Genomic DNA, 22,916 nt, shown 5'->3' with positions numbered 1-22,916 from the left:
CCTTTCCATGTCGGGAATAGCGCCATTCAACGTGGTTGAAGGGCGTGTAGGTATCGTTCCCAATCCTCGAGTAGCGCGCAGGGTAATGACGGGCCGGGATTCAGAATCCGATTCTTCAACTTCGACGTATTCGAACGATCAGATGTCTAAAATGTACTTCATGTTTATCCTGCGGCCAAAATGTCACGGAGCATAGTGTCAGCTGGGCGTTATTAACATACGATACCGCCGGGACAAGTGCCCCCTGTGTCGACATCAATCTCATCCGTAGTCAACTTGTCAGACTCCGATCGCAGGTATTGCGCGTTTCCATAACCTCGTTCAGAAAAGGATGTTCTCCTCTGTATTTTCAGCATGGCAAATATTATGAGATGGGCCACAAAGGTGCTTCGAAAGCCTCCCTCCCCTCCCTTGATATTTCCCACCGGCGGTTACAAGACCGTTCCTCCCTCGGAGGTACTTGAGGAGGAGCGATTTGAACAATTTCATCGGAGACAATATTATCCTGCCACTGTCGGCGAAATACTTATCTCCAAATACCAGATCATTGGCAAATTAGGGTTTGGGACAACTTCGACCGTGTGGCTGGCTCGAGACCTTGCGTAAGCCATGGCAAATCGCCCTTGGAAAGTACCGATCAAACTAAACACTGACATACTAAAACAAGCAGGGGTCGTCGATATGTAACGCTCAAACTTTACACCCTCGACAAAGACAATCATGAGGAGCCTCAGATATACAAGCTACTGAACCAAGGGAGTTCATGGCACCCTGGTCATGCTCATGTGCGGAAAGCAGTAGATATCTTCACGGTTCCCTCTCCGAGGGGTAACCATCAGTGTCTTGTTCAGGTGCCGATGTGGGAGAGCTTCCGGGACCTCCTTTACCGTAATCCTCAGCATCGATTTACTGAAGATCTCCTCAAATCCGGTCTTATGCAAATATTCCTTGCACTTGACTATCTACACACTGAGTGCAAACTCGTCCATATAGGTAATACATATCTATGAGGCCTTAGGGGAAACGCATTACCCTAACTACATTTTTATAGATATCAAAAGCGATAATATCCTCCAGGAAATAGAAGACATGTCTATCCTTGAGAATTTTTGTCAAGCTGAACTGGAGAACCCTTCACCCCGGAAAATCGTCAATGGTTTACCGATCTACGCGTCGCGACGTTTTGACTTACCAAAGGTGTTTGGCCGAGCAGTACTGAGTGATTTCGGATCAGCTGTACAAGGGGATGAGAAGAGGAATCACGATGCACAGCCAAATGTTTACAGATCACCGGAAGTAATGCTGAAGACTGATTGGAGTTACCCAGTTGATATATGGAATGTTGGTGCCATGGTATGCTCTGCCTATCACTCCTCTCTCTCATGGTCATTATTAACCGTCTATGAATCACAGGTGTGGGATTTGTTTGAGGGCAGACATCTCTTCTACGGAAATGACCCTGATGGCAAAGGGTATTCAACCCGGGCACACCTTGCAGAAGTTATGGGGCTTCTCGGGCCACCTCCTTTAGATATGCTTCAACGTGGGAAACGTAGCCATGAATTCTTCACAAGTGACGGTAAGCGTTAATTTCTCTCCCAGTGTGCTTGGCAATAACTTACGGAGATAACCTACAGGGAAGTGGAAACAGGACATAGAGATCCCGACGGGGGTCAGTCTGGAGCAATCGGAAGGGTTCCTCGAGGGGAAAAATAAGGAGATGTTTATAGATTTCATGAAAGGGATGCTCCAGTGGCGACCTGAAGATAGAAAGTCAGCGAAGGAGCTACTTCAGGATCCATGGCTAAATGATCAGTGACAAGCTTAGTTCATTGCGCGATTGTTTATCCTGGGACATGCTCTACCATGGAGAATAAGCTTCGTATAGTAGGTTCTTGCTCCTACCAAGGACTTAACATCTGCAGGAATCACTTTGCATGTTGGGATAATGCTTCAATAGTCAACTCACAGAAAAGCCATCTTCAATAGCCTCTTCTCGGCGTGTCTTAATCGACTGGGCCAGTCCCGAGGTGTTTTGAGTGTGTGACACGGTTCGTCTCGCTATGATCATTTAATGTCAGCAGCAGACTGGTCACCTGGTCAAGCCGCTTGCTGCTGATCGGGATTTTGATGGATCTGTTTAGAATGCAATAGGGAGAGAGACTGGAAGATTTGCGGATGGTCTAGCTTTGTCCTACGTCGTAACCATTTGACGAACTGATACAGCCTGAGATACCAATGGATGTGACCTGGCAGGCCAATTACAATCTGCCATACTACGATGATTACACACTAGTGTCCCACGAAAAGAAAATTTGACCATCAGAGATGCTCTTCTCTTAGGCTTTGATCTGTTAAGGTGACATTAGGCCAGATAAAAGAGTGAAAGTCGGACGAGTTATCAATCCGCTAGGCCTGCGTGACTCTTAAAACGCTATCTCCTTAAGCAGCAGAGCTAACCTCGAGGCGCTTGAAGCCGCCCTCCTCGGCGACCTTCTCCTGCAGCTGCGCCATGCGCTTCTGGTCACCCGTGGGGTCAGTCGAGTCCGCGTCCAAAGTCCAAGAAAGGAACTGGTTGGTATAGTTGGAGACGAAATCCTCGTCCAAGATACCCAGACGCTTGCCGTAGTTGGTGACCTTCTGCCAGTCACGCTGAACGTTCTTCAGGTCCCGGCTGAAGTACGCGTACGAGCGCTCGAAGATCTTGCGGTTGACAGGGGTGCCCATGATGGGCTTGACATCAATGTACTCCTCATACGCAGCGGCGGGGTTGGCAAGCACATCGTCAGTGGCCCGCTTAACAGCCTTCATGAACTTGGCCACCTTCTCCGGATTGGCGGCGATAAATGCGTCGTTGGCGATGTACAGGATCGAGCAGAAGCAGCAGCAGCCTAGCTCGGCGAGCTGGTCAATGCGCAGCATCTGAACGTCAGAGCGGGGGCGACCCTGCTCAGCAAGCCATTCGGCCAATTCGACCATTTGCACGTTCTCGAGACCGATACCCGCGTCGATGTCGCCGCGGATGATCGCTTTGGTGACATTCATGCCACAGCGAACGGCGGTGTAGTCGTCCGCGGTCATGCCGTAGTATTTGGTCAGCTCGTCGATCTGGATCTTGCCGAACTCGCCGACGTAGCCGATGCGCTTGCCCTTCAGGGAGCGGAAGTCCGGGGTGATGCCGCTAGACTTCAGGTGAGACGACACCGGTGAAGGGCTCATCGAGGAGCGAGCCGATTGAGGTCACCGGGAAGTTGCGAGCTTTCGCCTAATGGTCGTGGTGTAAACATCTGCTCTCGTATATGTTTGTACAGAAGGTTACATACAGCCAGCGTGTGGATCATCGCTTTGAAACCCATGTCGACCTTACCACTACCAATGATCTCGGTGACATCGGACGGGTCGTTGGGCTCCAGAAGGGCGACCTTGAGTCCCTCATCCTTGAAGTAGCCGCGAGACTGGGCGAGATAGAGGGGGGGCGTGGTACGGGGTGGCGTGCCTTCAATAAACTTAGCCTTCGCTCTAAAACAAAAATTCCACAATCGAGATATTGAAAGCTTTGCTCCAGTGGGCTGTTAGCATACCAGTTGGTCAAAAAGGTGATCTTGTCAGTGGCCATGGTGACGAGAGCTGTTCAGAAACTTAGATCGAGTTAGTATGCCAACATAATATGCATCCATGCCTGGCATGAGCTGCTAAACCCTGAATCAGCAATTTAGCAGCACAGAACAGACACAGATGCACATAACAGCAAAGAGTAGGGGGAACAATCAAAAGTCACGCATGTCCTTTCGCTAGTATTATCTAGATCAAGTTTTGACAGTATAATCTCAGAACGACCAGTCAATCACCAGGAACATAGGATCCTAGCAATCGACTCGGCCGAACACCTGTCATGCGTTTGCAGTGACTGTTATACCATGTACAATACCTTGACCCTGACGATCTTTCAGCGAAAACAACCTGTGGGGATACCCCACGGCGGGGTTGGCTAAGACCTGCGCGGCTCCATTGTAGAGAGTCGTACCGGTGGTAGACTGTGTCTTGGAAGTCGAATTGAATCAAGGGGAAAAAAATAATCAAGTGATTGCGAAAAGAAAACCAGAATTGAGGATGAGGGGCAGAGCTGTTAAATAGGTTGGTCAAGGTGGGGATCAATTGCCAGCTTGGTCCCGTTCATAGATCATAGCTGCATCACGAAAGAAAAGGTTCACCGGGAAGAGAGTCCTTGGAACACAGTCCTCCGTGCCTATCAAAGAGCCCCATGGAGCTCTCCACCCCCCCAATTGGGGTCATGCGTAAGTTGGTGCATGAATCCACAGTCTCCCGAGTTCAACCGCTCGTGGAGACCAGAAGTCCCGAGTTACCTTCTGCGCCAAGATTGCGGAAGATCATACCATGTTATGACCACTCTTTTTAGAGTAACCCTGCGAGGGCAAGAGTAGGATCTGGAGCAAAACGTGAATCCAAATGGTCAAAATATATTGATGTAGAATATCCAAAATAAGCAAAATAGAAAGAAAACAAAAAAACGTATGAAGGCTTCCAGGATGCATGGGAGATCAATTACACAGTGACGTCAAGTAGTACTTTGGTAGAACGGGAAGGGAAAAGAAACATGAACACCAAATGCGATTAGCCCATGCGGGGCTCGGCCGATTCACCAAACCCCGCCACCAAAACTTGAACTTTGCCTACTCATGTTTCGGCGAATGGCTTCCCCCATTGACAGGGATGCGGTCCAAGGGCGACTGGGGGCGATCAGCAGACTTGCGAGTTCGAAGGGTAAGCGGGAAAAAGGGCTCGTCCGGTTCCTCCTCCTCACTATTCGTCCAATTAGCGTCCAGTCCGGAGCATTGGACAAGAGCAAAACTTACGGAAGCTTCCAGGCAATGTAATCCTCGGTGCTTAGCCCCTCACGGCCCTCCTGTAGCGAGGCAAAGTCACCTGGGGTCATCATCCCAGAGCGATCGCGTGGGGAGCCGGGCACCGACAGAGGGCGGGAGATCTTCTGCTCTGTGCCACCAATAATGTCAAAGTAGTCCTCCGCTCCATCAAATGAGGAAGGATAAGCTAGTGTGTCTATGTTAGTCGTGCATCTCAGGACGCCAATGCGAACAGGGAACCTACCTCTGCGCAATGCGAGCTGGCGAGCCTTGACGTATTCCAGACCCATACGCTTCCAATCCAAGAGATCGCTCAGGCGTTCCGTGCGGTTACGCTGGTTGATTCTTTGACGTCTGCTCTTGAGGGTGAAATTGTACATGAAGTCAGTCAGCTGGTTGACCGAGTCGTCCACACCCTTCAGGCGACGGTCAACGATGTAGATGCCGTAGTCCGAGGAGTTCTCAATCAGCTCCTCCATATAGCATCCAAATCCGGACAGATTAGTAGTGATGCTGGGAACGCCCATGACGGTACATTCGGCGGGGGTGTAGCCCCAGGGCTCGTAGTAAGATGGGAACACACCCAGGTGAGTTCCGCGGACAAAGTCGTCGTAATCCAATGGAAGCACTGGGTTGGAGGAGTTGAGGAACTCCGGGTGGAAAACGATCTTGACACGGTCGGACTCTCTGTTGAACATCTCCACGCGGCGCAGCTGGTTCAAGATGGGGTCTTCATGGTCGTTGACCATGTTGTGGGTGACGATAGGAGGCAGGCCGTGCCGCTTCATCGCGAACAAGCGACGACGAAGCAGGACACGATCCTGACTCGTGATAAGGTCCTTCTCGTCGGGCATGTTGTCTCCTTCCTTCCAAGAAAGACACCGCTCGTACATCCGCTTTCCAATTCCCTTCTCAATGTTCTCGATTGTATCCCGAAGAGACTTGACAACCGCTTGGCCCTTGAGTGCCTCGACAGTCAAGGAGGAGGTCTGGGCGGGCATGATGATGAATGCAACGACAGTTGTCTCCGATCCGCTACTCTTTAACCGATGGTTGAGGCGAGCCAGTCCCTCAATGAACATGTCGACGCCCTTATTACGGAACTCGTACCGACCAGCAGTAAACATGTAAATGGTGTTATTGAGATCAAAGTCGTTGTGGCCATAGAAATGACCCCGAACAAAGTCATTGATTTTCTCCTTCGCCTGCGAGTGCAGGTTCTGGAACTCGTGCATAGCAGAGAACTTCTTCACGTTCAGCCCATTGGGCAGAACACCGTCAGGCTTACGCTTGAGCAGATGCTCACTCTCGAACGCGGTGATGTGCGACACAGTTGTAAAGACATCACAGCTGTGTGCCGCAGCGCGCTCAATGCAGTACCTGTGGTAAATGCCACGCTTCCCGGCCTCTGCATCGACGTCGAAGTGTTGGAGGTTGTTGTAAAAGTCGACCGAGCCAGCACAGAGGTATCGGCCCAGCAGAGTGGCGTGTGTGGTGAAAATAGTCGTCAAGTCCATATGACGCTTCTTAGTCAACGGTAGAGCAACGCCTGCCAGCCATTCATGGAAGTGGGCCACAACGGCCCGGCGGCGTTCATGAGCAATGTACTATTGCAGGAAGAGAGTCAGTAAATCCTTGTCCTTTTTTTTTTCTCAACCCAACTGCCTAGGAGTATTCCAGCCACCCAAAAAGAGGGTCCGAAGAGGTTGCTGGTATCCAGTCACATACCTCACCCAAGAACCACGCCACGAGATAACCAAAGACGATTGCCTCATTGGTCTCATGATCAGCGTCGGGGGATGGGATCGCCGAAATGTTCCACAGGTCGCCCTTCCATTCATCCAACCAACGGTACCCAGTACCAGTGTTGATGAGCAAAACGCGCGGGGCGCCTTCAATCAGCCAGCGCCCGTAGACAATTTCAATTCCACGCTCGGTCATGGAGGCGATGGTTTCGCGCATAGCCGGGCTGGCCGGGGTGAGTTCTTCTACCTCAACGGCGGCTGAAGCCTTGTTCAGGGGGCCGATCAAAGTGTAGCGTTCTCCATATTCGGCCGTGGTGACTGGAGCTTTGGACTTGAGCACCGAGTAGATACCGCCAACGCGGTTAGCTACCTCGGTGGCCACCTCGAAGAGCATGTGGTTGCGCACATCGCGCTTGATCGGCTCAGAACCATTCTCGTCGGCCATTGCGGCGATTTTCAGACAGGAGGAGGTAAAGAGAAAAGAACGAAAGAGGGGGGAAGAGCTTTTGGGAGGATTGAGCAGCTCCGGGTCCGAGCGCGGGGGGTGAAATCTGGAAACTTGAATACCAGCTTTTCCTTCCCCCAGCCTTCGCCTCCACGCCTCCACGCCTCCACTTTTAGAGCTTTCGCGTCCCCACGTTCACAGGAACTCCGTGCGCTTGTCACGGGGCATTGCCACCTGCAAGCTGTCTCCAGGCCCTCGACCTTTCTTCCTACTAATCCCTAATATCTTAGGATTATAAGTTATAGATCCAAGTATTCAAGGTCACCCTTTCCCCATCCGGTGGAAGGCTCTGCCCGAGCGAACCACGGTCTAGCGCCAACCGATCGAGCAGCTGGCCCTGGCCCGATGAAACACCGTGCAACGACTGTACCGTCGGCCTAATTTAAGACACCCGAACAAGCTGCCGGTCAAAAACTTTCTCAAGTTCTAAGCTGGGGAATTTTTAATCTCATGTCGCACTACCCTGCCAGGTAATATGAAGCCGGGAATGGGGACCAGAACTGCGACCCCTGCAAGGTTGGCCCATTGGGAGCCCGAGGCGGCGTCGATCCTGTATCTTATGGTGTCGGTGTCGCTGTCCCCGGAAGCCGCCAGTAGGCTTGACGGGTGTGAAGGTCACATCTGGGGAAGCAGAGCTCTGCGTGACATCATATGGGCCCACCCCAGCCGTAGTTCAGGGCGCCGACTGGCCCAAGTACTGGAACGTATCTGCAGCCACTCCACAATATACTTTGGCTGGATTTGAGCCCGCAACTAGAGCTGGTGTATGTAGCCAAAGACGTTCGTCCGTAGATTATTCGAGCCGCGATTACTAGGAACAGGCTCTGAATTAGAAATCAACATGTATAGCTTCATCGAGCGCACGGAGTGCCCTGCATACCCCGTAGCCCGTCATGCTTTTCCAGGGCCGCTTTACAAGCAGCATGGTACTAGCATGTCGCAAGCGACTGACCAACCGGAGATGGCTTACCTTACTATGGCTAGTAGTAGAAAGCTTGAATATACGTGCCTGAAATATCAGGACTCCCCGCTCTTCTATAAGTAGATACTAATGAGACCCCAGCAGATATAGAGCTGCTGGCTGCCAACGACTCAAGCTGTCCCCTTATGGTAGTATTTGGACGCTGCTCGTCGTGAGAAAATCGCGAATTTTTGCAAGATACCCTATTTTCCTTTTTTGGTGGAGCTAGGATAACGTAGCCAATCAAGTAAATGGCATCAAACGGATTCGCATAGGAAATACCTTAAAGCTAAGCTAGTGAGTGGGCATCGTAGTGAATAATATCGAGCCCGCCAGTCGTCCATAGAGCCCCCAAGCTCTCCTTCGATATTGAGATCTTCCTTTCCTTTCCTCAACTTTTGGTTATGAGCTTCGCACGTCTCATTCACCACGACTGAGCTTTCATACTTCAACTCGGAAGCTGACTCCTCGTGGCTCGGTGTCTTGCGTCTCAGCTTCTTGCAACCAATCCTGCCACACTTGAACCTCATTCCTACACGGCGAATTCTCCTTCTTGCAGGCCGCTTTCTCGCAAGTTGATCTTTGAGGTTCCACCACTTGCGACTCAACCTCTTGCTCAGTCACTTCTTGAAGTAGCGATTTCCGCAACCCATCTTCATGCGATTTGCCATATCGCGGCTCAACTTCGCTTGCCCCGCAACTTCCTGCAGCATACATTGTTGCAACCCATCTTCGCGCATTTACCATCTTTGCGCATTTGCCATCTCGCGTCTCAACCCCTGTAAGCCAATTCCCTTTGCCTTTACATATTGTGTCCCGTATTCTGATACCCCCGAGCTTCAAGTTTTCACGACCCAACCTGCAAACATGGGTTTATCTTTGAAGATGACATTTGACGATGTTGCCAAGAAGTCTCTTGGAGAGGCTGTCAAGGCCCTTCTGTCGCCGGCGCGAAAGACCGCCAACGTAATCAAGCGTCGCTACCGGGAGCACAAAGAGCGTCGTACTTGGAAGCCGACAACCCCGCGGTACGAGTTCCCGCTGTACCCAGACTTTATCTGCTTTGATGATCGTCCGCTTCCTCAGCCCAAGGGGAGAGTTGAGGAGACGGTTAACGTCACAGCGCAGCCAATCCGCCAGCATATCCTGGTGGACCGCTGGAAGACACCCAGCGGATTCGGGCTGCGACCACGTTTCTACGTTGCGTTTGAGGACGAGGCCATTCCGCGCCTGGAAGCGGTGGCCGGGGACGTCGATGCGGAGAGTGCTCACGTCCAGGAGAGCAGCGGCCCTGAGGGGGAACTGGACAATGACACTGCGTCGGCAACATCCAGTGACTTCAGATGGTCGTCCGAGTCGTGGTCGACCATCACTCCCCGGCACGAGAGCATCCGGTTTTCGCAACTTGCGATCAGCTTCGAGGAGATATGGGAGAAATTCGGCATGGCTAGGGGTGCCGAGTCCCCCGAGATCGGAGCCCAGGATATCTCCTTCGAGGAATCGTCGTTGATATCTCGGGTAGACCGTTGCACGTATATGGACGATCTGCTCCGGGAAAGCACTGGGAACACCTCGACCGACTCTATGTCGACTCTGCTGAGGCGTAACTCCCCCCTTAGCTCAAAGACGTCACTTGAGACGACGTCGTCATTAGCGCAGAGTGGGAGCTCTGCCAGCTTCGTGTCGCCCCTCACTTGTGAGGAGCTCGGAGAGCGCGCGCTCTCGCTGGTCAGAGCGGTCGGCGAGAGGACGTCATTGCCCTCACCAAGGGTCTTGGAGATTTAGCTTTGTTTTCAGGGGTCTTTTTTTTAGCGAGCTTAATTCATAATGAGTTAGAGAAACCCCCCTATGCAATTGAAGCTTCCCAATGTAGTTCTAATGAAAGACCTGTAAGAAGCACATGGAGATTGATCTGATGCGTAGTTACTAGTACGCGGGAACGTCAAGCCAAGGGTGGCCTGATTCTTTCACGTAAGCCCGAAATGCACGCATAGTAGATTGCCTTCGCCTTTCTCTCATTATGCTGTTGGAAAGTGTGGGCGAGGGGAGCATATCTTCCAAGGCGGAGTTGGCTTGAGGTCCCGAGAGCTCTTCCTACCCGCAAATAGTCAGTAGCCCCGCACGTACCTCATTGCAAACAGTGTGCAAATTGTCTCAACATTTAATCTTGTTTCTAGAAGCAGACCAAGCAAAAGAGGTCATGGCACTCCCGTTCGTCTCCACCGAGACCCCTTGTTTAAGCGCCGTTTCCTAGATCTACCTGCGATCGGGTGCATTTGCCGCATGAAGTCATGGTGGGGCCATGAGCTCATGATGCTGTCACAGACAAGTTTAGGAGCTCTGGGGAAAGGTGTTAAATACTGGTCTTTCTGCGCACCAATTGAGAAGCTTCAGATTCAATTTACCCTTCAAAGGTAGGTCCAAGTTTGACTTGTCTTGTGTTCGTGTTTGGACACACGAGAAAGACGAGGGAAGCGTGCTAATAAGTGATTCAGAACTTTTCAAGTCTTCTCTCCTTTACATCATACACAATGGTTCGCGGCGCCGAGTACGACAACGGTATTCCCCAGAGCGACAACCCCATTGAGGCCGGTGAGACCAAGGCCCACGGTGTTGGCAACTCTGTGAGTTTACATTCTGTTTCCTCACGACGATGATCACTGTCTTAACATTTCGATTCCAGGACGCCCCTCTCGAGCACACCAAGAAGGTCGCCCCTATGCCTGAATATACCGAATCTAACCCCGAGGTCTTTGGCGGTCTTGCCAACACCAACCCCAACAACTCGGGCAGTGGAAAGGGCGGTCACGAGCCCAAGTCTCTCGGCGAGAAAAAGGGCCTGGGCTCCCTCCCCGGAAACTAAGTTCGATTGAATCGATCTTGAGACATCCTACCAAAGCCATCATCGTTGAGATTACACCCGATTGAGTCGGCGTGGCACGGCTACGCATTATATCTTGTACAATATGCGCTGGTTAGTGGAGTTTTGTGGATATCATTCAGGGTAGCATAGAGCATCACGATGCCAATATCACGATTACGACGAATTCCCCTTTTATGTGACTGTAGAACACAATTCCATCGGATTTCAAACTAAGGTTGGGTAAATACTACATGCCAACAATAATCCTGTTGTGCAGGGAACTAAGCTTCAATGCAATGGCGCTTAGCTCGGCTCTTAAGTTGTAGGCTGTGTACGAGGAGAAGCTGCATGGGAGGGGAGATAAAGAGGGTAAAAGAAGAAGCAGTGAAAAGTTAAGAAGCAGGGCCTAGTGCCCGGGGGCTCTCTTCATAGGTCCGGTGAGAATTTCTGCTACTGGGTGTTACCTTTCATAGGCATGTGTCAATTCGTAAAACTGGGTCCAGCCTCTGATATATATAGCGTGTAACTGTCTAGTTGAACCTGAGAACCCCATTATCATTCGTGATTCGCTCCGCCAGGTTGATGTCCGCATCGACTTCCTCGCCATCAACGTTTAGCAGCCGGGCTCTCAGCACAGGAACCTCATCGTCTCCTTCTTTCGAGAGCTTGACATCGTTTGCGCTATCGGAATATTTGGAGTCCTTCCATGCGAAGGAGCCTAGCGGGATCAACATGTCAGCTTCGGAGAAAGGTATTGGTAGTAATGGCGTAGCGGACCATTGTCGTTGTCAATGATAGTGTTCAGATCCAGCTGAGATGTCTTCTCATTCCCTTCATCATCCGTAAGAACGGCCTTCAGAATGTGGCCATCCTCGAGCTCGTACTCAACAGCAGAAACGTGGAAACTCATGTTGCTATTGTCGCTCCAAATGGCAGGAGTCACACGGTAGATAAAATACTGGTAATGCTTCGATGGGGAGCGAGGCTGATGAAGGCTGGTTGAAAGATATCCCCGAGTCTTTATAGCATTGATGGGCCAGGGAGAAGTTCGTCAACTAATCAGATCTTACTTGCCCGGTCCTACTAACACGGGCGGATGCATTGTACACCGGGGCTGCTGATGGACTGACTGGTCAAGGATCTTTGCATGAGGGGGAAATGAGGAAACACAGATGCCTAGCGAGTTCGCTTGGCGCTTGGCACTCTCTGGTGTTTTACAGACGTTGATGAGGTTACTGGCGAGCGCTTGGCAGTCGGGTTGGGAAGACCGCTGGTTGAAAGTACCTAAAGTGGATATATGGCGCCATATTCGAATATTGGTGCCTGGTCTTTCTATATGATCATTTCAGGTTACAAGTAGAGTCAAAGATAAGAGAATCCACTGGTGTGAACAAGACTGAAAAGAAAGAGTTATGTAAAATTTCCATTCAGATCGGGTTATCTCGCGCATCCTCCGGAATAAACATCACGCATGCCCAATCCCGCTGAACGCCCAACCCCAGAGGATACAAATAAATGCGAATAATAGAACATAAAGATCCCGTAAACCGTGACGCATACTAGGTGTATCTGATGTAACAGCTCATAGTCTTGACACATTATTAAGGCCTGTTGCGGTATATCTGGGAGCCACCCGACCGAATCTGGATGGTTTCTCTCCTCTGCAGGACAATCAGCGCCCGATTTAATGCCTGCTCATTGTAGCCCTTGGCATCAACAAAGTCTCGGCGCAATGTTGCCAAGCTAGTGCTCCAGCCAACCGGCAATCGGCGCTTGAGCTCGTCCTCGATCTTCGAAGCCTCCTGCATGAGGTCCTTATTACCTGAGCCCTCTCCTTGAGTAATAGCATCCATCGTAGAGGCCAAGAAGAGACGGATGGCCTCATCGACGTGAGCCTCAGTAGCAATGGGCGACAGCTGAAGTTTGGCCAAAGACTCAGTAATACGAACAATAGCCTCCAGCTGACGAACGGTAATGGGGATTGATGACCGGGCATCGGACTCGACTTCGGTGCGGCGGACTTGTTTACGGATAGAAACGAAGTGGGAGGAGAGCTTTTCGGCAGCTTCGGGTGAGAGCCGAGGAGCACATCGGCTAGAGACAGGTTATTAGTTGACTTCCATCCGCGTCTTGATTGATGAAGCTTACCTTCGGCAGTAACTGATGTAGCGCTTCATCTGTTCAACTGGAATCTCGGCCTCCACTTGCTCTTCCACACCGTGTCCTCCCATGTGAACACCCATAACGTGACGGGCAATTCTCTCATCACGGCCGCGTTCGTGATCATCACGAACAATGAAAATCATATCGAAACGGGATAAGATAGTAGTTTGGAAGTCAATGTTCTCACCAGGAGTCTTCAGGTCATCGTAGCGACCGAAAACGGGATTTGCAGCAGCCAACACAGAGGTTCGAGAATTGAGGACAGTTGTGATACCAGCCTTGGCGATAGAGATTGTCTGCTGCTCCATAGCTTCGTGAATAGCAACACGATCTTCGTCACGCATTTTATCGAACTCATCAATACACACGACACCGCCATCGGCAAGAACCATGGCACCACCCTCGAGGTAGAACTCCCGAGTGTTATGGTCTCGCTGAACTGATGCAGTCAAACCGGCCGCAGAAGACCCCTTTCCCGAAGTGTAGATAGCGATAGGGGCAGCCTTCTCGACGAATTTCAACAGCTGAGACTTGGCCGTACCAGGGTCACCCAGCATAAGCACGTTGATATCACCACGCAACTTCATTCCATCAGGCAGAATCTTCTTCGAACCACCCATCAAGAGGCAGACAATGGCCTTCTTGATATCCATATTTCCGTAGATGGAAGGAGCAATACTCCGGGCGAGGGCATCGTACAGGTCAGGTCGTCGACTCAGCTCTAAAAACTCTTGCTCCTCCTCTTCGGTGAAGATCGCGCTACCCTTCGCCGTTTGGTCGAGGTCGGTGTTGATGCCCACCGCACGCAAATATGGATTTCTGATCGCCACTGCTGCCTCCTTCTTACCGCCCTTGGCCTGGTAGATGGAAAAGATGCCCATCACGGTGCAGCGAGAACCGGGAACAACGCGGTTGGCCAAGTATCGATCTGCGGAAATTAAGACATGTCGAGGCAATTCACCAACTGGTACCTGGTCAGGGGCTTCTTGGAGCTTGAGGACTTGTTGGTCAACGAAGCGACATTTCTCATGGTGAATAACATAGGGGTCGAGAGGACACTGGTCACCAGGCTGATCGCCGGGTTCCTTCCTGCGGCCACACTGTCTCAGGGAGTGTCAAACCAGCAAACCCGCCGTCCACATGAATATTTTCGCTATGGTCGCAGTTCTTGCAGCGAATGTGGACTGTAGTGGCCTTTGATGAAATAGTGGAAGCGCCAATCACAATACCGGGAATTCGGACAAGGTGGGAGATATTTGAGGCATTGAGCTCTCGAATGGAAAGGTGTGCGGCGGAGGAGTGCAAAAGCAATTGATGGGAAGGGAGTGAGATATCACGCTGGCCGGGGTAGACGATTCGGCGAGTGCAATCTTGCAGAGCAAGCTCAAACTACTTCTTGTCAGAACCATCCCGGAGAGAGAATGTGAGTGGACTCCTACCAAAGGAATGATTTCGGCAGGATCAGTCGCGACCTTGTGCCCCAATACATCATTATAGGAAATGAGATGGGCGACATCGATATCGCAGTAGAATTGCTTCACAAGCACATTCTGCCGTAATTGATCTCTAATTTTCCCCCCAAATCTGTCAGTTTCCGTTCCCCGTAAAAATATTCCACGATAGAGATCGATCTCATACCGGTAGATGAATACATTGTCCAGCTGGAATTCCAACACAAAATCTCGGAGGCGATTCTGAATAGTGGTCTTTGAGTCTTCTGCGCCACTTTCACTAGGGCCATAAACGCTCAGGGAGTAGGGTGCTCTTTTATCCATGGCGGGCAGATGGATGGGTGTGGAACAGAGGAAGGCAAGGAGACACGAATTTTGAGTGAGCGGTTGGAACACGACCCGCTCAGACACGCGACGCGTTGACGCGTTAAGTGGTTCTGCCAGGGGGCTAAGGCAATAAACGCACGTGATCATCCGGGGACTCGGACTATCCATGGATCATCTAGAGATAAGTACGCAGGTGGTGTCGGCAGAATACAAAGCCTCGCAGACGGCGCACAAAAATAAGTCACATCTGATGATTGCGCAGATTGTCTGACACTGCCAGTATCCCGAACAACCAATCCCAAACAGCGTATGCGGATCATTCTGAGCCTCGAGCTCGAACGTGTCATGATCAGATAACTCCGAGCTTCCCCAACTGATCGACCGGTGGCTGTCGCATCCACCAGGACAAGATGGCAGCGCCCAACAGTCCGCGCAAATCAATCGATAGTTTGGCATCTGCTACATCGACACCCTCCATTTCACATTATGCTACGACCCACTTGGAGTCGCCGCGAGTGCCACCTCAACGATACCCCCTGAGGAGGGGATCAACGGCGAGCTCCATTGTTAGCATTGGAGGAATATTGGACACTTCTCAGCACCACGGCACCATCACAGAGTCCGGGCAGAATGGTATGCGCTCACTTTAAACACATTGCGAATGACAGAGAGGGTGACTGATTCGATCATGAAATTGTAGCTATCTCAACGCTCCTCCAGCCCCCAATTGTGCGCACCGGCCTGACACCCCATACGGCAGTGTCTACAACCGGATACAAGCCCCCATCATCTCGCGATATCCCCCCTGTAACGTTGACCAATATCACACATGTGGATTCCAAGGCTTTTCAGCCCTACTTCTCCCAGGTGGGCTCGATGTACGAAGTGTTTCAACAAGCAAAAGGAAATGCTGTGGAAGAAAGCCAAGCCCCCCCCCGGGGTCAAATCACCCAAGCCGGAAGATGTGGGATCTTTGATGCCATGGAGTTCTGAGCGAAGGTCCTCCAATGTTTCAATAACCTCACGCCCCGCATCGCCCTATGATCCTCGAGGCCGCCGTCGCTCTAACTCGCGGGGTCGTGCGCCTGCAGTGACTCCATTATCGACCATCCCGCCCGTCTATTTTGAAGAAGATTTTCATCTAGAAAACCCGAGAACCTTCGATGTAATATCAGAGAAATCAGAGGTGGTTCGCCCACCAAAGCCACAATCCAAAGACGATAAGCCAAGTAATGGCGGAGCGGCAGAGCCTGCCCATACTGGACGAAAGGCGCTAGCGACGAATGCAATCCTACAAGAAAAGCTGTCATGGTACATGGATACCGTGGAGATCCATCTGATCTCCTCGATCTCGACCGCTTCCAAGTCGTTTTTCACGGCATTGGGTTCCCTGCGAGAGTTACATGCAGAGGCTGCCGACTCAGTGGAACGAATCCAGGTCTTGCGTCGTGATCTACAAAAGATTGATAAAGAAATGGCTCTGGGTGGCCTGAAAATTGTCAATCTGCGCCGAAGAAGGGAGAACGTGCGAATGTTGGCTGCAGCTGTGGGCCAGCTGCGCGATGTTGTGGAATCCGTTTCACGCTGTGAAGAGTTGGTTGAGCAGGGTGAAATCGAAGTAGCTTCTGATGAACTCGAGGAAGTGGAAAGGTTGATGGCAGGAGAAAAGTTGTCTGATCAACCCGGTCAGGATAGCGATGACCGCCCCCGTCAGGCAATTGATCTGCGGAAGCTGAAGGCCCTTGATGGCGCAGCAGAAGATCTATCTCATTTGAGGCAGCGCATCGGATTGGGCTACGAAACTCGGTTCTTGAATGATCTGCTCGGGGATCTACGCGAGCATGTTGAAAATGTGTCATCAGCCACGACTTTACAACGTTGGGGAGCATCGTTTTTGCGGCAACGTGGCGGTCAACGCCCGGTGTCTATGGTCTCCCCTGCGTATATGAACATTGATAAAGATTTACGAACGCGCTTACATGCCCAACTCACCGGGCTCGCGAAAGCGCACTATACAACCCCCGCCGCAACCTCATTCAAAACCGCGGTCTTGCGCGAAATGAAGGCCCTCATTCGGAAATATCTGCCTAGCTCAAGTGACGATGATAACGAGTCAATGGTCTCTGTCTCCACGCATGGTGGGCGCCAGCGTAGCCAGCAAGAGAAATCTTCTATCCTTGCGCGCAATCTTCGGGCTCTCGATCCGGAAGATGCTTATTCCATGCTTGTGGCAGTTTACACTGGCATTAGTGAGTGTCTTCGCCGATTGAGTACTCAGGTGAAAATCCTTCTGGATATCGCTAGCGGGCTTGAAAACCCAGCAGTCGTGTCTCGTAGCCCCAATCCCCAAATCCAAGAGTCGAATAGAGCAAATACTGAGTCTTCTGCGTCCGCCATGGCCCAAGACGAGATCCTGCAGGTTTTGGATATGTCGAGCCTCCTTGGACAGGCTGTCGACATTGCCCAGTCGCAAATCACGAAGGTACTCAAGGTCCGCTCCGAGCAAACGGCGCAGCTGCCCAAAGAAGATTTTCTCAAATACTTCACACTGAACCGTCTGTTCGCCGACGAATGCGAGGCGATTTCAGGGCGTGGTGGCACTGCGCTCCGAACCATTGTGGGCAGCCAGATTCGTGAGTTCATTTCCCGGTTTAGCGAGTCTCAAAGACACCGAATCGTGGAGGTGATGGACGCGGATAAATGGGATGCCCGCGACTTCGGAGAACCAGAAGTCACGATCATGACTCGTATCTTAGATGCTAGTACGAAGGACGTCGATGCATGGGTTGATGCATCCAAGATTTGGATGACCCCTGAAGAGAACAAGCCCGGGCCGTCCGATCAGAGTCCTGCTGCCAATGGCTCCGGCAAAGAGAAAGTTCGCAGCGCTGTCATTGATGAGCAAAAGTATATTCTACCGGACTCTGCGCTTGTAATCATGCGCAGCATCGAAGAATTCGAGTTCCTCATGGCGAGTATCCCGAACATGATTCAGGATATTGCACCGCAGCTGCTTGAGATACTGAAGCTCTTTAACTCACGGTCCTCTCAGTTGATTCTCGGCGCCGGCGCTACTCGCAGTGCTGGATTGAAGAATATCACTACCAAGCATCTTGCCTTATCGTCGCAAGCATTGAGTTTCGTTGTGGCATTGGTCCCTTACGTTCGCGAATTTGTCCGCCGCCACGGCCAGGGTAACCAAATCATGGGCGAGTTTGACAAAGTTAAACGACTGTGTCAAGAGCACCAAAACGGTATTCATGAAAAGCTAGTTGACATAATGGTTTCACTCTCCAATGTCCGCGTCAATGCCATGAAACGTATTGATTGGGATGCTGAAGGCCCCGCTGTCAACCCCTACATGGAGATCCTCGCGAAGGAAACGGGCACCTTACACCGTGTTCTCAGTAAACATCTGCCCGACATGACAGTTGACATGATCATGATTCCTGTTTTTACCCGCTACCGAGAGCAATGGACGAGGGCGTTCGAGGAGGCCAACGTGAGTACCGAGGCTGGAAAGAAGAGGTAATCCTTCCCGCATAACGCTTGATCAGAGACTCTTACTAATTCATCCCAATTAGGATGGAGGCGGACATTGAATACTTGCAAAGCAAACTAGGAAAAATCCAGGGAGCTGATGATCTCAGCAAAAGATTACTAGAGATTGTACAGGCAAAAGTTACCGCTGCACCCGCCGACGCCACCGAAAACGCAGAGCGTGGAAATCAGCAGAGCCAGGCTGACGAGCCTCAGTCTTGATCAGCGCCCACTTTCGCTTCTTGGTGCAATATTGAGTATTCGGACACAGACCTTTTACATATAATATCTTTTCACATATAGTTTGCGGCCGCTTGCGAGGTTTTCTTCCTTGCTGTACAGAAGCGGTCTTGCTCTTTGCTTCCTTGCATCCCTATCAAAGCCTCCTTCATGATGTGCATTGATAGAAATAGCCTGGCGTTAATTTTCTGGACGAATAGAGGAGCTATTTGAATGTACACAAGTCAGCTTCGCACTTACGGATTATACTGAATATTGTAACTTGAAGCGATTGATTAAGATCAAAACCAGTACTTAGGATACTGGCATATGATCGAACTCAGTCCCGGTGTGAAAATACCCATTAGCCGACTGGCGCTTTCGTTCGTTGAAGGCTCAGGCAATTCCCAATGCCAAATACCAGCATAGTTCTCTTCCTACCTGAGCAGCTTAAGATGCTGGGACAAACATCCATCTACCGAGGCCTGGTACTGTTTTAGTAAGGTGAACCCCGATCCCCCTTTTCGATTACTCCTTGTACTGGCACTAGCAGATCTTTATCCCTTTCAGAAAGCTGTGGCACACTCCGGGTGGACACCAAGCCCACCAAGCCCCCCCCAGCCCCGCGGCAGCTGTCATCCACGTTTTCCCATCCTAATATTCCCTTAAATGCAATAAGCTCAAAACTCAAATCGTGCTCCATTTCACCATGTCTCAAAAATTGGCCAACAAAGTAGCCATCGTGACAGGGGCTGCATCCGGCTTTGGTACCGGCATAGCGACCAAGTTCGTCCAAGAAGGCTGTAAGGTCCTCATTGCCGATCTGAACGCTGAGGGTGGCCAGAAGGTTGCGGATGAGCTGGGATGTAGCTTTGCCGTAGCAGACGTCACGAACCTCGAACACTGGAAAGCACTCCTGGAGAAGGCCGGCGCAGAATTCGGCGGTTTAGACATCGTGGTCAACAATGCCGGCGTAACGTATGTCAACAAACCCACCGAGACTGTGACCGAGAAGGACTTCGACTTGGTGATGAATGTGAACGTCAAGTCAATCTACATGTCTGCTACTGCCTGTCTACCCTATTTCTTGGAGAATCAGCGCCCGGGCGTTTTCATCCAGATTGGATCCACAGCAGCCACTCGCCCACGCCCTGGACTCACCTGGTATAATGCGTCCAAAGCAGCAGTGATGAATGCGACTAAGACCATGGCGGTGGAGTACGGGCCACATCAGATCCGCTTCAATTGCGTTGCACCCGTTGTCGGGAGTACTGGAATGTCTGTAGCACCAATTCCCATGAAGATAGTCGAATGCTAACCGGATCGCAGGACGCACCTGTTTCTCGGTAAACCAGACACAGAAGAGAACCGAGCGGGCTTTGTCTCGACTGTGCCACTTGGGCGAGCGTCGACCCCGGCAGATGTGGCCAATGCCTGCAGCTACCTTGCTAGCGACGAAGCTAGATTCATAACTGGCGTGAACCTTGAGGTCAGTTTCCCTCAATGATGAATACAAACCGACGCTAACTCTGTTTAGGTCGATGGTGGGCGGTGTGTCTGATTCCAAAGCCCAGTGCTATCGCAACGTACCAGGTCTATGTCTAGGAGCACCGGCAGATTTCGCATACTCCAATTGAAAAAGCATTTTGAAACCATCGCTTCTATAGTTTCCCGGCGCCTGCAGCTTCCGGATGATATAAGTACTATTGGATAGTTAGTTATGCGGTTATGTTGTTATGTACGTAGGTCGGAGGGAATTTCGAAGGTCCGTAAACTGGCTTGCATTCCGGAGAGCCAAGGTTGTATAGCAGATTTGGGGGCTGGTAGTTCTAGACTCATGAGATCCTCTTGAACTTCCAAACACAGTCCCCTCCCACGCAGTGAAATAGTCGTGTACGAGCCTCGAAGTGTCAAGAAACCCGGACCCCGCTCGGATCCCCCTCGCCTGCAGCGTTGCGGAAACGATCTGCGATCCCTTTTTCAGTGTCATCCACGCCTCTACTTTCAGAAAATATTGTGGACCGCATGGCTGGAGTCAATAGCGGCATCAGACGTACAAAGGTAAGCCCCTGTCCCTAGTCAATCCTCGTGTCTCTAACGGTAAAAGGAGACACCAAAGCCATATCGATGTAGCGAATGTAGCATCAACTTCGCCAGGCCGAGCCACCTGGCTCGCCATGCAGTGTCGCATCAGCCAGAGGCGGAGCGCAATTTTGGCTGTCCACGCTGCGAGAAGACGTTTGCGCGACACGATGTCCTGCTTCGGCATCTGAGAGGCGTTCATTCGGTCCAACGGACGAAGAAACCCAGTGCCCGACGCTCTTGTTTGAAATGTGTGCAGAAGAAGCTGAAATGCGATCGCAAGCAGCCGTGCGAGTCCTGTTCGATCTCAAAGAGCGTCTGCGAGTACAAAGTCCCGAGTTTGTATCCAGTCGAAGGTAATGTCCTGGCTATGGATGATTCCACCAAGGAGTCACCGGCTGCGGAAATACAGCCACAGCCACCTCTAGCTGTTGATTTGCAGCCGTCTAGCCAGGCAGCCCAAAGCCCTTTGCAAGGAAATCCCCTTGAAGGCTCAATATGCCCTCCGCAAAGCATACCAATGATGCCAACTGGGCAGAGCGCCCTCTCATACCCCGGCGGTCCGCTGCTGGGCGATGCTTCTAGTTTGATCGGCTTCGGCGATGCAGAACAATCCATCGACCCCCCTCGGGCTGCACATGAACACAGATGCGAACATACCAATATCCGATGCAAGTTTCAGTCAAGGTGTCTTGAGCATGGGCGCTCTCGCACTGGGATATGGTGGGTTGGATTGGCTCGATTTCCAGCTGCAGGAGCCCATGATCAATCCAGCCCAGGTAGAGCATCCTCATCCTCATCCTATCCCTAGTGAGATGGCTGCTCCTAACTCTGGGGTAGTTAATAACTTTTATACTCCTATCCTCTCCCATGGGCCTTTAACTTCGACATCGTCCCCGAACGCTGTTGACATGCTTCCTCTGAAGACCGAGTTCCCTGGACACTCGATTCAGTCGTGGCCTTTTGCTCAAAGCAAAGACCATGTCCCAGAGCAGCCCCCTTCTAGATATAAACTGCCTCCCCTGGAAGAGGTTTTACGAGGGAGCTCCACTAACTCTCACACAAAGAGCAAGACTCCGATAGAGGCATTGATTGAGATTCTGTCCAAGCCTCGAATCCCGGATACATCGGCTCAAGATCCAGAAATCTTTCTAGGAATGCATCTATTGCAAAGGATCATCGATTGTTACTTCTCTCAGTTTCATGACATCCTTGCGATAATACATGTCCCCACATTTAGTATAAGAGACTGCTCCACTGTTCTTCTCGCAAGCATGGCGTGCATTGGCGCAATGCATCTGCAAAGTGCGGACGCACAAGCTGACGCTACGGCACTCTGTGATCTTTGTTCTCGCATGATTCTCTGGCTCGTAAGCTGCGATCTGCCTACGAGATATCACCATGATGCAAAGCACTAACAGATGAACAGGGCGGCTCTGATAGTAGAAACTACTCCAACCTGACTTATCTCATGTCTTGTTGTTTATACCAGATATACTCTCTGGGGTCTGGCAACCGACAATTGTATCAAGATGCTGATCGATCTCGAGGCACTCTGATTGGCGGTTTGCGTGGGATGGGGCTCCTCAAATCCCAGATATCAATTGATCCGGAGAGTGCGCCATTCAAACTGAATCCTCATAGCGACCCTCTGGAAGTCGAAAATGAGTGGCTTCGATGGCGAGATCAAGAACAAGAGAGGCGGGTGGTATGGGCTTCATTTGAATATGACTGCAGCCTGTCTACCCTCACCGGATGTCGGGCCGCGGTCGACTTGGCTGAGTTACCTAGAGCTCTCCCGTGCGCTGAGGATCTATGGCGTGCACCCTCGGGGCAAACTTGGAGATCGCTGGCATCACATCTGGGCCCATCTGCTTTTGGCATTCCTGTTACCGCAACGTTGGAACCGATCATGTCAGGGTCGAAGGCTTTGCCTAGTGGCCTTTCTTCATGGGGAAAGAGACTATGCTGCCAGGTCATTGGTCGGCTTCTATGGGACCTCAAGCAGCTCGAGGTTATATCTCTGACCCGAGTACTCCGTCAGCCATCGCTCTCATTAGTACAGGAGCAAGCGAAGAATGGGCTTTTAAAAGGATTCGACAATATCTCCAACGAGATTAAACTCCCGACTAGCCCGGTCGAGGTTATTGATTATAAGTAAGTATTTCTTCTAGCAC

At 51.2% G+C, this 22,916-nt stretch overlaps 12 protein-coding genes across 12 annotated transcripts; 7 read left to right on the top strand and 5 right to left on the bottom strand.

Moving 5' to 3' along the window:
* Positions 1-327: 327 nt before the first annotated feature.
* N7468_007882 (uncharacterized protein) lies at positions 328-1,819 on the top strand (the record flags this gene model as incomplete). The annotated part of the gene is made up of 5 exons (XM_058477178.1): positions 328-602; positions 671-993; positions 1,052-1,353; positions 1,414-1,579; positions 1,638-1,819. Coding segments are annotated over 5 exons (1,248 nt in total), but the record flags the coding sequence as incomplete, so codon positions are not given.
* A 623-nt stretch (positions 1,820-2,442) lies between these two features.
* N7468_007881 (NMT1/THI5 family protein) lies at positions 2,443-3,616 on the bottom strand (the record flags this gene model as incomplete). The annotated part of the gene is made up of 4 exons (XM_058477177.1): positions 2,443-3,186; positions 3,245-3,265; positions 3,324-3,496; positions 3,538-3,616. The coding sequence occupies 4 exons, from the start codon at positions 3,614-3,616 to the stop codon at positions 2,443-2,445; spliced, it is 1,017 nt and encodes a 338-aa protein (XP_058327522.1).
* A 1,075-nt stretch (positions 3,617-4,691) lies between these two features.
* Positions 4,692-7,073, bottom strand: N7468_007880 (Glycogen synthase; the record flags this gene model as incomplete). Its single annotated transcript, XM_058477176.1, has 4 exons — positions 4,692-4,821; positions 4,875-5,070; positions 5,128-6,490; positions 6,612-7,073. 4 exons carry the CDS (start codon positions 7,071-7,073, stop codon positions 4,692-4,694), a joined length of 2,151 nt encoding a protein of 716 aa, XP_058327521.1.
* A 1,462-nt stretch (positions 7,074-8,535) lies between these two features.
* On the bottom strand, positions 8,536-8,811 carry N7468_007879 (uncharacterized protein; the record flags this gene model as incomplete). Its single annotated transcript, XM_058477175.1, has 1 exon — positions 8,536-8,811. One exon carries the CDS (start codon positions 8,809-8,811, stop codon positions 8,536-8,538), a length of 276 nt encoding a protein of 91 aa, XP_058327520.1.
* Positions 8,812-8,961: 150 nt separating this feature from the next.
* On the top strand, positions 8,962-9,879 carry N7468_007878 (uncharacterized protein; the record flags this gene model as incomplete). The annotated part of the gene is made up of 1 exon (XM_058477174.1): positions 8,962-9,879. One exon carries the CDS (start codon positions 8,962-8,964, stop codon positions 9,877-9,879), a length of 918 nt encoding a protein of 305 aa, XP_058327519.1.
* A 746-nt stretch (positions 9,880-10,625) lies between these two features.
* N7468_007877 (uncharacterized protein) lies at positions 10,626-10,957 on the top strand (the record flags this gene model as incomplete). Its single annotated transcript, XM_058477173.1, has 2 exons — positions 10,626-10,718; positions 10,778-10,957. The coding sequence occupies 2 exons, from the start codon at positions 10,626-10,628 to the stop codon at positions 10,955-10,957; spliced, it is 273 nt and encodes a 90-aa protein (XP_058327518.1).
* Positions 10,958-11,487: 530 nt separating this feature from the next.
* N7468_007876 (CVNH domain-containing protein) lies at positions 11,488-11,951 on the bottom strand (the record flags this gene model as incomplete). The annotated part of the gene is made up of 2 exons (XM_058477172.1): positions 11,488-11,675; positions 11,735-11,951. Coding segments are annotated over 2 exons (405 nt in total), but the record flags the coding sequence as incomplete, so codon positions are not given.
* A 607-nt stretch (positions 11,952-12,558) lies between these two features.
* On the bottom strand, positions 12,559-14,895 carry N7468_007875 (MCM DNA helicase complex subunit MCM5; the record flags this gene model as incomplete). Its single annotated transcript, XM_058477171.1, has 4 exons — positions 12,559-13,051; positions 13,106-14,209; positions 14,250-14,509; positions 14,560-14,895. 4 exons carry the CDS (start codon positions 14,893-14,895, stop codon positions 12,559-12,561), a joined length of 2,193 nt encoding a protein of 730 aa, XP_058327516.1.
* Positions 14,896-15,308: 413 nt separating this feature from the next.
* Positions 15,309-18,660, top strand: N7468_007874 (vacuolar protein sorting-associated protein 54; the record flags this gene model as incomplete). Its single annotated transcript, XM_058477170.1, has 4 exons — positions 15,309-15,531; positions 15,599-15,765; positions 15,803-18,426; positions 18,483-18,660. 4 exons carry the CDS (start codon positions 15,309-15,311, stop codon positions 18,658-18,660), a joined length of 3,192 nt encoding a protein of 1,063 aa, XP_058327515.1.
* Positions 18,661-19,366: 706 nt separating this feature from the next.
* On the top strand, positions 19,367-20,218 carry N7468_007873 (uncharacterized protein; the record flags this gene model as incomplete). Its single annotated transcript, XM_058477169.1, has 3 exons — positions 19,367-19,935; positions 19,987-20,146; positions 20,195-20,218. The coding sequence occupies 3 exons, from the start codon at positions 19,367-19,369 to the stop codon at positions 20,216-20,218; spliced, it is 753 nt and encodes a 250-aa protein (XP_058327514.1).
* Positions 20,219-21,377: 1,159 nt separating this feature from the next.
* Positions 21,378-22,157, top strand: N7468_007872 (uncharacterized protein; the record flags this gene model as incomplete). The annotated part of the gene is made up of 1 exon (XM_058477168.1): positions 21,378-22,157. One exon carries the CDS (start codon positions 21,378-21,380, stop codon positions 22,155-22,157), a length of 780 nt encoding a protein of 259 aa, XP_058327513.1.
* A 53-nt stretch (positions 22,158-22,210) lies between these two features.
* N7468_007871 (uncharacterized protein) lies at positions 22,211-22,900 on the top strand (the record flags this gene model as incomplete). The annotated part of the gene is made up of 1 exon (XM_058477167.1): positions 22,211-22,900. The coding sequence occupies one exon, from the start codon at positions 22,211-22,213 to the stop codon at positions 22,898-22,900; it is 690 nt and encodes a 229-aa protein (XP_058327512.1).
* Positions 22,901-22,916: the final 16 nt, after the last annotated feature.

Source organism: Penicillium chermesinum (genome assembly GCF_028974085.1).
Source record: "Penicillium chermesinum strain IBT 19713 chromosome Unknown utg000006l:1.0-2335141.0:1.0-2336784.0, whole genome shotgun sequence".
NCBI lineage: Eukaryota > Fungi > Ascomycota > Eurotiomycetes > Eurotiales > Aspergillaceae > Penicillium > Penicillium chermesinum.
This window is presented reverse-complemented; position numbering and strand designations above follow the sequence as displayed.